Source organism: Artemia sp. Qi Xiang Cuo, chromosome 11, assembly GCF_049724085.1.
Source record: "Artemia sp. Qi Xiang Cuo chromosome 11, ASM4972408v1, whole genome shotgun sequence".
In the NCBI taxonomy this organism is placed as follows: domain Eukaryota; kingdom Metazoa; phylum Arthropoda; class Branchiopoda; order Anostraca; family Artemiidae; genus Artemia; species Artemia sp. Qi Xiang Cuo.
Genome location: NC_142804.1, coordinates 4,227,688 through 4,241,864, shown reverse-complemented (window position 1 = coordinate 4,241,864; position 14,177 = coordinate 4,227,688). Strand labels below are relative to the sequence as shown.

Genomic DNA, 14,177 nt, shown 5'->3' with positions numbered 1-14,177 from the left:
TTCTTGGGTCCATCTTTATTAAAGAGATGCTTATATAGTATCATCATTTGTCGGTTTCAGTTTGAGGGGGTCGTTTTGTGATGGACAAGGAACAGTATTTGCTTTTTATCGTTCTATATTAAACACTAGTTGGATAAAAATGGTCGAGTAGCCCTTTGTCCACGTTTTGTTTGTCCACTGATACTGATACTTTGTCCACTGATACTTGCAAAATATGGGTGCCAGTTTCCTGAATCGTGGCAAAGAAGCAACATGACCTTGGTAACAACTCATGTGTTCTGCTTCCCACGTCCTAAGTTTTTACTTCCAAATGTTTGGATCTCAGGATTCAACAGTCTATGGTAATGACCATAAGTAAGGACCTTTTCCATAGTAACCGAAGCTCTGAAAGACAGAACTTTGATTGTATTATAGCCTATACATTAAATGAATTTGACTTATACTTTTTCCGAATAAATGAAATTCGTTCGGTTTAAAGTAATTTATAAAACGTTAATTGCATAAGAAACTATGTATAAGATTGGGAAATCGATGTGATCTTGACGAAAATTACACCTTTAATTTCAATATGTTGGAGAGCTCTACAGCAGGGTTTCAGTCGTCTTGCTTACTTAAGGCTCCTGCTGGTGGGCCAGCGTAGAGAGAGATGAGACTCTTTGCCTCCGTTCCGAACGGTCCTGCGCAAGCGTGACTGCTTCTTGGGGGTCAGTACCGATCATAGAGAAGTACTGGGTAAGGCTGTCCCTCCATCGGAGCCGGGGTCTTATATGGGGATGCTTCCAACCATTTTGAGGGGGATCAAAATTGAAAAGTGAGCTGGCGGGTGCTTCTTCAGAGATGCAAATTAGGTGTCCAAACCACCATAGGGTTCTTATGGAGAGCTGAAGAGAGTTGGGGGTCTGATCCGTTAGTGTCAGCAGTCGGGTGTTTGAGACAAAGTCGTACCACTTGATCCCTTCGATTCGTCTTAAGAAGTTTGTTTGGGTCACATATATGGCATCACGAACAGAAGCAGCTGCCGGTCAAGTTTCAACACCGTAGAGAAGGACTTGCGTTACTGTCGTGTCGTAAATCCGCATTTTTGTTTTTCGACTGATGTTAGGCTTTCACCAAACGGAACGCCATAATAGACGCAGCTTTTGCGATGCGCGACTGGACTTCCATTTCAATTCAGCCTTTATCCGAGACGACAGATCCAAGGTAAGTAAAAGACTTGACAATTTCGATAGTGTGCCCTAATACGTTGAATGCTGGTGAGTTGGCGGAATTACCTGACGTATTGATGATCATTATTTTTGTTTTCTGCCAGCTAATATGTAGTCCCACTTTCAGGGCTTCTTCCTACAGCGTATTTAGGACTGCCTCGAGTTCAGCTGCCGAAGTGAATATCAGGGCAATATCATCTGTAAAGTCGCAATCGGCTAGGACTCTATCGCCATATTTCAGTCCGAATTGGAGCCGATTCATTGTTCGATCCATGACATAATCAATCACCGCGTTGAAAAGTTCAGGAGCAGCAACATAGTTTTGCCTTACACCCGTATATATCTGGAATAGTGGGCTTCGGCGACCATTAACCTGGACGGAGCTTTTTGTACCAGTGTAGAGCGCCTTGAACAGGCGGCAATATTTATCAGGTCGTCAATCTAAAAGAATTCAAAGTCTCATATTTTTTAGCAGGACGGTCACATTTACGGGTTTATTTTTCTTTCTCGACGATGACTGTATCGAATTACTACCTTCGAAGCAGTGTAGTCGGGGTAATAATTCCTCTCCTGCATCCCACAAACAAAACCTTTATTTTTGTTTGATTTTTTAATCTAAAAAGTTTGTAGCAGAGATCTATGCTATGAGATTGTTCTAGTTTTTGGAAACTGTTTGTCGTAGCGTGATTCTGTGTAGATTATAGCAAATTTTAGCTTTGAATCTAATCTATTCTACTTTTCTAGTCTGATGGTGTTAAACCGGGTGTAACCAGTGCATCTGAGGGAGTTTTGGCGAATTTTTTCAATTCTTTGTTAAAGAAATCATCTCCAGCTGGTAATGTCAGCCCTCTTCAAAATCAAGGTTACTATCTATTCATTTTAACGTTTTTTTCTTTTTACAGTCTTCAGTTATGGCATATTAATATTTCTAAAGCTTCGTTATTTCTGAATGAAATGAACTAAAATGGTAACAGAATGTATGGGACTTTGTAATGACAATATTTACAGCATCAGCGCTGGTATTTATTTATTTCCCTCGAAGTTGAGTGAAAAATGCGTATAAATATGTGTATAAATATATAAAACAAATATATGTATGTATATAAAGTATTTACAAAGGATATAAAAATACAAAAAAAAATAAAATAGAAATTTGTAAAATATATATGGAGGTTCTTGGCGAATAACCCTCCCCCCCCCCAAAAAAAAATGCCCTCCCCCACGAAAAATCCTCCTCCCCATAGAAATATCCTCTTGACAATTCAATCCTGGCGAAGATTTACCCCGGAGAATTACCCTTAACATCCCCACGCGTAAAATTAATTCGGCAAAGAGAAAGCGAGACATAAAGAAATTTCGTATATGAATTCTTGCAGATTCACCCAGCGTAAAATTTCTTCATAAAATTGTATCTCCTGGAAACTATTTAAAATTCTCCCAGCCACTATATTCATTTATGTATATAAATGAATACAGTGTATTTAGGAAGAAAGAGAAGGACAACACGGAAAGAGTGGTTTTCGGCCGGTGAATAAAAAAAAGACAAAGTAGATATTTCAGCAAAATATTTCTGCAAATATTTCTACTAGGTCTTGCCTCACTGCAAAGGTAAAACACTGACGCTTTGAAGTACACTCTACTGAATAAATAAAAAAAAATACAAAAAGACTGAATTCAATATGTGCTCAGCCCAATTTTTGAATGCTTTTTCTTTTGTGGTTTGTTGTTCGTTAGACAACCTTTTCCTTCGGTATAGTTTACTTCAAAATGTTAAATTTTTTTCTTCTGCACTGAGGAAGGCTTAGCAGAAATCTTTGCTGAAATATCTGTTTTGTCTTTTTTAATCTCTGGTGGAAAATCACTCGTTTAGCTTTCTCTTTTCCTGAATACTTTTTTTTTCGTTCTTCGTTTTTTGTTGTGCCTTATATCTAGCCAGTGTGACCTCAGAACGTATTTAAGAAGCATTAGCATAATTCATCACTATATTGGAGCTATTTCTTTGTATTAACGTTTCTCACGTTATGTGAAATCTAACGTATTTTTATAAATGATGTTATAAATACATAGTAAGATTACACTGGCTATACATGACGTGTTTAGAGTTTCTTCTGTCAAGTGTTTCTTCTGCTCTGTTCGAATCTACTTGAAAAGGTCAATTTCTCATCTTTTTTTAGTACTGAAGATGGCTTGGCGGAGGTCCTTGTCGAAATATCTGTTTATTTTCTCTTCTTTTCGTTCCACTGGCTGACATTACCCTCATTTTTCTCGGCTCTTTTATTTTATTATTCGCTTATTATTTTTTCTTCTGTGTCAAACGTTAAATAGCGTTACAAAAAAAAATCGTATTAACGTTTTGATCGAAAAAAAAATGAGTAGGCAGTCACATTTACCCAACTGAATATTGACTTATCACTATAAAAAGGTACTTATTTAAAAGTTTTTTTTTAAAGAAGTTTTTCTAAGAAAAGTAAAGGGCGATGACATTAAGACAAAACGAGCAGAAATAAATTCAAATTATAATTCAAGCTTAAAACGAATTGAAATCACAATATTAGTAAATGAGACCAAAAACAGAAATTACAATGAATAATTTAGTAAAGTTAAAACGAACAGGAATTACCACAAACAGGAGTAGTCATAACATCCTTATACCTTCTAAAAACCAGAGCATCATTTGCGCTTTGCTGAAAACAATTTTTATTTTGAACATAAGACCAAATTTTTCATACGACAAAAAAAAAAAAAAAAAAAAAAAAAAAAAAAAAAAAAAAAAAAAACATTATTATCAAGATTGCTGAAAAGAACTAATGAATATAGATTGACAGTTTAATATATAATAATATTCATTTCTGAAAGTCTCAGATATTTCGCATTTACTTACGTAATATTAATCTTTAAAATACTATTTTGTTTTCAGTAAAAGGCAAATGATTCCCCTCAAGTGCCCGAAAGTTAAACTTAAGTATGCCCTATTGACAATCTAGATGGACATTGTGTCTTTTGATTTAGTTAAACATCCCCCTCAATATGCCCTGAAAGTTTCAATTTTATACCCTTAGTCATTTATGAGGCATTGCTGAATACAACCCTTTGACAGTCTGGAATGAACAGAGTATCTTTTTATTTAGTTTTACATCCCCTCTATAAGGGATATATACATCCCCTCTATATCTTACAATCTCTTACAATATTGTCATTTTTACGTTCATTAAATTGTATGCATACATTACAGATCGAATGGCGATTCAAGCGGCAGGTGACGCTATTCTAGGATCACGGTCGTCTGGCCCACCATCCATTGGCAGCCTGCCAGAAAATGGAGTTCTGCATAACGCTGATTCAGCATTGAATAATCACAGTACACAACCAGAGTCAACATCAGAATGCTAAGCCAAAATATGTCCAAAATAAAGTTGTCCCGTTGCTTCTACATCGAGAGAAGCATGCCCGACTTCGTGCAATTCCTGAGGGTATTTGGTCGCAACCCTTTTCCAGTTCGAGTGGAAAAAATAGCTTAGTTAAAGGCAGCAGTACTCCATATTTGTGATTTTTCTTTCAGCTTTTTGGAAAGTTCCAGCCTTTTGGAAAAATTTTCTTTTTGGAAAGTTCAGCTTATATTATTTCTTTTAGAAATACTACTATAAAACGTATTTTTGTACTTTAGTGTGTCCCACCCATCATTTTTGCAACCTTATTTTGCAGTTGTATCTATTGTTATGACTATTAAGGTAGATCCTAGATTTTAATAATATTAAATTTAAAATATAAATTGTCGCGGTAGTTGTTGCTAGGATGACGTTGCAAATAACGTTAGCCTAGTATTCCCTTAAGTAATAACGTTTCCAAAACGTATTTTAAATTCTAGTCCTCTTTTAATATTGTTTATGAAGAATAGAATTGCCCTTGTATTGGTTTGGCCATAAAGAGAAATTGTGCGTGTAAATCAGCCAAAAATGAACTCTATATTGAAAACACGCAAGAAATAAATTTATAAGATGAAATAAAAAATTGTAAAATTCACTTCGAGAAGTAGCCTTTAATCATAGAACGCAGCCTTCATCACAGTTTGATTGCAGTTTTTATATGTTTCAGGAAATAACTTTCCAAGGCAAAGATGTAGGTTTTTTAACATTATCAATAACCGAAAATGATCCTAAGTTGAGCGTACAAAAATTAGCTAAAATGTACTCAGTATCTAAGATTATATTTTGATGAAATTAACAAACTTAACTCTCAAAAGTAGCTTGTCAACCGTGGAGCGCAGCCATCAACCCCGTTAGAATTCATAGTCTAAACATGGTTTTAAGATGTCTCGGGAGAGAATTTCTAAAGCTTATGAAGTAAGTTTTACAGCATTGTTAACAGTCGAAATTGATCCTGAAAAACGTTTACAATAAAATGGGCTATAACAGAGAAGTTAAGAAATTTTATATTATATTTTCAAAACATTATCATGAAAACGGCTTCCAGGTATATTGTTAATCTGCAATAAAATAACTTGAAGGTGTATTGGATAATGAAAAATTGTTAATTCTGGACACAGAGTAGTTTTAATTAACATGTCTTTAATTACCATTTCGTGAGGAAATAAATGGCACATTATGGTGGACCTCCTAGGGAAAACAGTATGATGATTACCAATATTTACCAACTGTTTTTTTGGCTTCTTTTGTTGACATTTTCTCATGTATAGGTGAATTGGTTTAATTCTTTTTCTATGTACTGTGCTATAACTAAAAGTGCGTTCCAACCTCTTCCTATGCTGATTTCGGTAACGCTTGTAATTGATATTCTAAGTTATTAACACGATGGAACGCACCTTACTAGTGTTATGAGAAACGAAAATTGCAGTGCGGAAAAAAACGTTTGGCCTAAGAGTGAAATACGTGATTCTAATAGGACTGTTTAAGCTGGATAATATCGACATTTCTCCATCGTAGGAGATTTGACTCAATTTTCTTTTTACAGTCTGTTTAATTCTTTTTTTTTTAATGTAAAGTTCGGGTTTTCCGACTATTTAAAGGGTAAATCGCGTTGTTTTTTCTAAACTGAGTTTTTATTGTAAAATTATTTTCATGTTAAATTCAAAATATTATTATCTTTTTTTGTGAGGGGGGGGGGGAGGGACTTTTTTTTAACAAAAATTGTTTAATGTTTTCTTCTTTTTATAGGTCTAAAAATGTCGTAGGCGCCCCCCCCCCCCCCAAAAAAAAAATCGAGTTTAAATTGAACATCTTAGAATTAAAAACAAATTTACATTACAAGATAACCCTGCTACACATTTTTGGAACTAGAACTAGATTATCAATCTTTTTTATTCCGGAATTCAAACATCATAAAATGACAATTTTCGAGTTCAGCTTTTCAAATTTCTATTAGAAATTATCTTATGCTTTCTTTGTAAAAACTACGAATTCACTTTTCGTAAAAGGTGATTCAATGCATATAAGCGATTGACTGAATGCGCTGCTAACAAGAAATATGTTTTTTTTCTCACTTTTCTCCGTTGGTTAGTTTTAAGGAGCTTGTACATTGTTTTAAGAGATTTGGTCCGATAGTAATTCTGCTTCTTAGCACTCTTATTTGAAAAAAAAAGGAAGCATATGCGCCGGCAGAGGGTCCCCCCTCGCTTGAATTAAACTAAAATGACTAAACAAGGTCGTCCTGTCAATTTGGTTGGTATTTTGATAGAGAAGACTTTAAAGCTTTCTTTGAAAAATTCTCCTCAAAAAGACCCCTTTGGTTGTCTATCTTATAAAGGGTAATAATTTTGTACAGTTGCAAGTGCACAAACTAGAATATATATTTTCATTATAGTAATTAATAAAAATTAACTATAAGAATGATTAAAGCACAATTTTTAGTTTGTTTATTTCAATGAATTTAAGATTTCTTTTAAGATCATTTTTTCTGGTCAAAGAAATTAATTGTTCAACTCAGATCCGAAACAGAATCGATTCTTATGTCGGACTGAATGAAGACATTCCCCCATCGGATGACGTGAAATCCTGCTGCTGAAGTTAAAGACTAAGGCAGATGTTTGGTTTTAAGATAAATCAGGATTTATTCTTGGCTACCAGGACTTAGTCTAATCTCTCTCGAAAACGTCTTATTCCTTAAAACACCGCGTAAAAACGCTACATATCTTGACCTTAAATCCCACTCCTTGCAAACCTCTAGCCTGAGAGGAGTAGCCAAACACCTACTGCTGTAAAAAATCAAGACTTTCTATAGTCGCTGGCTTTTTAGTCTATTGGCTGCGTTTCGGAACCAAATTATCGTCTTGGGATCCAAAATGTCCGAAAACAGTATCATGTTTTTGTTTGTCATCTCTTATCGCTTAAAAAGCGCACTAGAACCCTTAATATCTGTCTGCATGCTTAATGATATTCTACTACCCCCAGTTCATTATTTGGATTATTTTTCTCAAGAGACAATTTCTCTGTCTCGAGAATGATTTAATCCTCCTAAACTGCCGCGTAAAAATAACAAGCCTGTCTTAGTCTTAAAGCCTACTCTGATAAGAACCAAGTCTAAGAGAGGAGGAGCCAAGCATCTCCAAATGTAGAAAAATATTTTAGCCATAAGCTAACTATAGGCTATAGTAAAAGGTTGGAACGTCCTCTATATTTCTTGTATTTGCTTCATTGTATTAATTTGTAATTTAAATGCCAATATTAGTGCGCTGAAAATTTTCGTTAATATAGTTCCGGATGGTCTTATTTAATTTTAACGCGTTTTTTGGGAATATATTTAAAATAAAATTCCTGGATTTTCAAATGATGTCATTTCTTTTTTTAAACTAGCACCTACACTTAAGGTTGTATAGCTTAATAAACTGAAAGGTAGGGACCTGCTTATAGTTCTAAATCAATTGTTGTTTTTAAAAACAAGTGACATGCTGCAAAATTTTTGCACTAGTAAATTTTTAACTTAAAATAAAGCTCTTACCTAAGGCAAAGAAACCCAGATGTGATAAAAGAGAAAAAGTTGTCCAATTTGAGGCTCTTGCTGGGATTCGCTATCCGGGTTGCAGCGGTACCTAGCAACCTAGTAAGAGACGATCACGTCCCATACTAAGAAACAAAACAGCCAATAACTTTTTAAAATAGGGATCAGATCGAAACACAATTAGAGGTATGTAAGGGCTGAAAATATTGACTCCCTGATGACCAGGGCAGTAGACTCATTCCTGAAAGTTTCAGTCGTGTGGCTTAACCATGAACATTTTGATCAACCATCGACATGAACACTATTGCCATCTATTTTTATGAAAAAGTTAGGTGCTGTCATTATGCAACTTAATGGTAACTCCTGAGTAAATGAGCCAAATTACAAATCTTAAACTGAGTTTTTATTGTAAAATTATTTTCATGTTAAATTCAAAATATTATTATCTTTTTTTGTGAGGGGGGGGGGAGGGACTTTTTTTTTAACAAAAATTGTTTAATGTTTTCTTCTTTTTATAGGTCTAAAAATGTCGTCGGCGCCCCCCCCCCCCCCCAAAAAAAAAATCGAGTTTAAATTGAACATCTTAGAATTAAAAACAAATTTACATTACAAGATAACCCTGCTACACATTTTTGGAACTAGAACTAGATTATCAATCTTTTTTATTCCGGAATTCAAACATCATAAAATGACAATTTTCGAGTTCAGCTTTTCAAATTTCTATTAGAAATTATCTTATGCTTTCTTTGTAAAAACTACGAATTCACTTTCCGTAAAAGGTGATTCAATGCATATAAGCGATTGACTGAATGCGCTGCTAACAAGAAATATGTTTTTTTTTCTCACTTTTCTCCGTTGGTTAGTTTTAAGGAGCTTGTACATTGTTTTAAGAGATTTGGTCCGATAGTAATTCTGCTTCTTAGCACTCTTATTTGAAAAAAAAAGGAAGCATATGCGCCGGCAGAGGGTCCCCCCCTCGCTTGAATTAAACTAAAATGACTAAACAAGGTCGTCCTGTCAATTTGGTTGGTATTTTGATAGAGAAGACTTTAAAGCTTTCTTTGAAAAATTCTCCTCAAAAAGACCCCTTTGGTTGTCTATCTTATAAAGGGTAATAATTTTATACAGTTGCAAGTGCACAAACTAGAATATATATTTTCATTATAGTAATTAATAAAAATTAACTATAAGAATGATTAAAGCACAATTTTTAGTTTGTTTATTTCAATGAATTTAAGATTTCTTTTAAGATCATTTTTTCTGGTCAAAGAAATTAATTGTTCAACTCAGATCCGAAACAGAATCGATTCTTATGTCGGACTGAATGAAGACATTCCCCCATCGGATGACGTGAAATCCTGCTGCTGAAGTTAAAGACTAAGGCAGATGTTTGGTTTTAAGATAAATCAGGATTTATTCTTGGCTACCAGGACTTAGTCTAATCTCTCTCGAAAACGTCTTATTCCTTAAAACACCGCGTAAAAACGCTACATATCTTGACCTTAAATCCCACTCCTTGCAAACCTCTAGCCTGAGAGGAGTAGCCAAACACCTACTGCTGTAAAAAATCAAGACTTTCTATAGTCGCTGGCTTTTTAGTCTATTGGCTGCGTTTCGGAACCAAATTATCGTCTTGGGATCCAAAATGTCCGAAAACAGTATCATGTTTTTGTTTGTCATCTCTTATCGCTTAAAAAGCGCACTAGAACCCTTAATATCTGTCTGCATGCTTAATGATATTCTACTACCCCCAGTTCATTATTTGGATTATTTTTCTCAAGAGACAATTTCTCTGTCTCGAGAATGATTTAATCCTCCTAAACTGCCGCGTAAAAATAACAAGCCTGTCTTAGTCTTAAAGCCTACTCTGATAAGAACCAAGTCTAAGAGAGGAGGAGCCAAGCATCTCCAAATGTAGAAAAATATTTTAGCCATAAGCTAACTATAGGCTATAGTAAAAGGTTGGAACGTCCTCTATATTTCTTGTATTTGCTTCATTGTATTAATTTGTAATTTAAATGCCAATATTAGTGCGCTGAAAATTTTCGTTAATATAGTTCCGGATGGTCTTATTTAATTTTAACGCGTTTTTTGGGAATATATTTAAAATAAAATTCCTGGATTTTCAAATGATGTCATTTCTTTTTTTTAAACTAGCACCTACACTTAAGGTTGTATAGCTTAATAAACTGAAAGGTAGGGACCTGCTTATAGTTCTAAATCAATTGTTGTTTTTAAAAACAAGTGACATGCTGCAAAATTTTTGCACTAGTAAATTTTTAACTTAAAATAAAGCTCTTACCTAAGGCAAAGAAACCCAGATGTGATAAAAGAGAAAAAGTTGTCCAATTTGAGGCTCTTGCTGGGATTCACTATCCGGGTTGCAGCGGTACCTAGCAACCTAGTAAGAGACGATCACGTCCCATACTAAGAAACAAAACAGCCAATAACTTTTTAAAATAGGGATCAGATCGAAACACAATTAGAGGTATGTAAGGGCTGAAAATATTGACTCCCTGATGACCAGGGCAGTAGACTCATTCCTGAAAGTTTCAGTCGTGTGGCTTAACCATGAACATTTTGATCAACCATCGACATGAACACTATTGCCATCTATTTTTATGAAAAAGTTAGGTGCTGTCATTATGCAACTTAATGGTAACTCCTGAGTAAATGAGCCAAATTACAAATCTTAAGGGTTGCAATGGATATTTTTAAAAGAAGCGATTTAAGTCCTCCGGTTTAAATTTTCCTATTTTATGTTGCTCAAATTCAAATCTCATGATCTTACGTTTAATGTTTGGTCACACAAAAATAATTTAGCCTTTGGGTAAAAAAAAATATTTATTATGGGAAACAAAACTTCCCAGTATAGGTGAATTTTACTGAAATGTTCTAAAATCTTAGGACATAAATTGATTAAAAAATTTCTGTGCACTTTTGCTCAAACTTGAAGAGTGAAATGAGCAGTTGTGTCAATTTGGGGGGAGGATTGAGTTAGTAGCGGGGTATTGAAGAGACGACAGTCCTCCTGCTATTCGGAATAACTTCTATCCGTTTTAAGTTTTAATGTCGCTTTATACTTTCATTTAAGATTTTTTTTTTTTACTTAATTTAAAGACTTGATTATTGAGTTTATTATTTTTGCGAGTTTAGTGGGTGACAATAGAGAAGCTTTATTAGAACTGCAACACATGAGAAGGGATTTCGGTCAGCAACTCGGGAAAATCGAAATAGCAGTTACAAAAATGGAAACAGTCCATGCACAGCTGGTCGCCTCTCAACAGGAACAAAAGAGAAAACTTAAAGAGTTGGAAAATACAATAAATGAAGTGTTTTTCTCGAAATATTGATCTACAAAATTTTAATTTTGATTTTAAAGTCAGATTTGATGGATGGTAGCCCTCCTCACATTTATGGTAACCCTGTGAAAATCCTGGTTAGTTCATGAAGGACGAATAGAAATTAATTAAAAAACAAATTCTCTCAAATGAAGTAAAGAGCGACATTAAAACCTAAAGGAACAGAAAAAATTCCGCATATGAAGGGAGCTACCCTCTCCTCCACGCGCCCCCCCCCCCCCACTCTACGCTAAATCTAGGTCCGCTGAATTGAAAAGATAAGTATTTTTAAAACACTATAAAACTTTAGCATAAAGAATTATACAAAAAACAAATTTTATTGTTAAGAGCGGGGGGCGTCCCGTGCATTTGAAATTACTAAATTACTACACTGAAATACTGAATTAAACTGAAATTAATAAACTGAATAAAGCCCCGTGCTTGCTGCTTTTTGATATAACCTTATAAGAAGAATAAATTTATAGACAATTCAAAATATAAATGTACATAAGATTCGATGGAACACTTTGACAAAATTTGCTAAAGATTAAGAGTCGTGTGTGGAAACAGATTATCTTCTAAGATTTTCTAAATAAAAATGCCAATAAATACAATACCTAATTTTTTGTATTTACACTTAGTAAATGATTTTGCAGGCTTAAATTAAGCAAGTCTAAAAGACAACAAAAAGCAAAACATTCAAAAAAAAAGAATCAGTAAGAATGAAATGAAATGTATTAGCGTATATACGGCGATGAGAAGTACTGCTGCTGCTGACGACGGTAAGTCCTAAAAGAAAAAAAAAGATTAAATCAATAGCCTAGGGCCGGGTTGAAACGCAGTGGGTTCTTAGGCGTGTGATGGTTTGGAGCCATCTACATAGATTATGTATTTAGCACAACACTGAAGCCAGTGGCGTCAATTGGGAAAAACAGGAGGGGGGCCTATATTTTTTTTTACCCCTTCTAGAATAAAAAAAATACCTTTTGGGGTATTTTCATTGGCAAATTTCTTTTATGGGATATATTTATAGAAAATGCCTTTTTTGGTATCTCCATTAAAGAAATCGATAACTTGCCCCCCAACTCCAGGACTCAAATAAATACGTTTTCCCCTCCTAGTAAATTTTTGTGAGTTGATGCCACTGGCTGAAGCAAAGTTGTAAAGGCCCATTCAGAATGTGATTTTACTAATACCGGAATACAACCTGTTCCAAAACCCGGTATTAAACTGATGCTAATGACCAAATTTTACTATTCACAATGGGTAATATAAACACTGAAGTCAATTAATTAATGATACCTGGCCAGAATACTTAGAACAAAAATATAAAGAGATAGACACCGAAGAGGACGAAGAGAGAGCTGATGAGGAGATGAATAGTTTAGAAGAAACAGCCGATTTTGAGTTGGATTCAGAGGACGCTAAACTACTGGAACCGGTTGGACAGGAGGAAATATGGCACGCTTTGAAAAGCATGAGAGGGAACTCAGCACCGGGCATCGACGGAGTACCAACTAAGCTGCTAAAATGGTCAAGAGCGTGGATACTTCCAGTGCTTGCATTGATATTCTCAGCAATTCTAAGTACACCTATATGGCCACAAAATTGGCAGATATCGATTATGATCCCATTATTTAAGAAAGGAGAAAGAAACCTGCACAAGAACTACAGGGGGATAAGTTTAGAAAGTTCTATCACTAAGTTATTTTGTAGAGTTCTGTCTAATAAGAGCGATAAATGGTCGCATTATAAAGGTGTATTAATTGAATTTCAGGCAGGGTTTAGGGAAAACTATAGTAAAATTGATCAAATATTTTGTTTACAGGTTTTAGTTAGTAAATATACGAGGCATACGAAAAATAGGCTATATACGGCGTTTTTGGACATTAGGGGAGCATTTGACGAAGTTTCAAGGAGTTTGTTGAAAGTGGTGTTGGTGAAATTAGGATTGCCAATTAGGTTAGTAGAAGTTATAATGAAAATGTATGAGGTGGTTGAAGTAGTAGTGAAGGTAGGTATTTCTTATTCTAGGCCAGTTTTAAGTAATGTAGGCCTCAAACAGGGATGCACTCTATCACCGCGTTTGTCTTCTCTTTTTATTAATGATATTGAGCAGTATTTTAGAAATAGAAATGTCCCTATGTTAAATTTAATGTCGCTGGAGCTGTTTTGTTTATTATTTGCAGATGACATAGTATTGCTTGCGAAATCGGCTCCGGATTTGCAAAAGATGTTAGAGATTTTGGATAGTTATCTGGAGAGTAAAAAATTAGTTTTAAATATTGAAAAATCAGTTATATTAGTTTTTGGAAAAGAAGAAAGGGAAAAGAATAAGTTTTATTTTAAAGAGAAAGAGATGAATGAAGTTAAGGATTATATTTATTTGGGATGTAAGTTCACAAGTTCAGGGAAATGGAGTGATCAGGTGCAAATAGCGAGTTGGAAGGGTCAGAAGGCTTCATGGGCGTTATTGAAGAGTCCCCTTAGGCATCTAGGACCGGCAGATCTTAAGCTACAGAAGAGAATTTTTGAGATGAAGGTAGGCCCAGCATTGAGTTACGGTGGGGATGTTTGGGGTTTTGAAAAAGGGGAAAAAATAGAGAGAATTTATTTAGGACGTTTCAGGAGACTTTTAAGGCTAAGGGGGAAATTTAATAATCTGGTGCTAAAGGGTGAT

The 14,177-nt window shown here is 34.8% G+C and overlaps 2 protein-coding genes across 2 annotated transcripts in view; one reads left to right on the top strand and one right to left on the bottom strand.

Moving 5' to 3' along the window:
* Positions 1 to 7,979, top strand: part of Dlic (dynein light intermediate chain) — a 99,839-nt gene extending 91,860 nt beyond the window's left edge. The window contains exons 10-11 of the mRNA XM_089097435.1: positions 1,950 to 2,067; positions 4,438 to 7,979. Of these exons, the coding sequence (XP_088953561.1) occupies positions 1,950 to 2,067; positions 4,438 to 4,595 (276 nt within the window). The 3' untranslated portion in view covers positions 4,596 to 7,979. The remainder of the gene's footprint in view (positions 1 to 1,949; positions 2,068 to 4,437) is intronic.
* Positions 7,980 to 12,052: 4,073 nt separating this feature from the next.
* Positions 12,053 to 14,177, bottom strand: part of LOC148946546 (rac GTPase-activating protein 1-like) — a 137,435-nt gene continuing 135,310 nt past the window's right edge. The window contains exon 13 of the mRNA XM_089097037.1: positions 12,053 to 12,286. Within this exon, the coding sequence (XP_088953163.1) occupies positions 12,235 to 12,286 (52 nt within the window). The 3' untranslated portion in view covers positions 12,053 to 12,234. The remainder of the gene's footprint in view (positions 12,287 to 14,177) is intronic.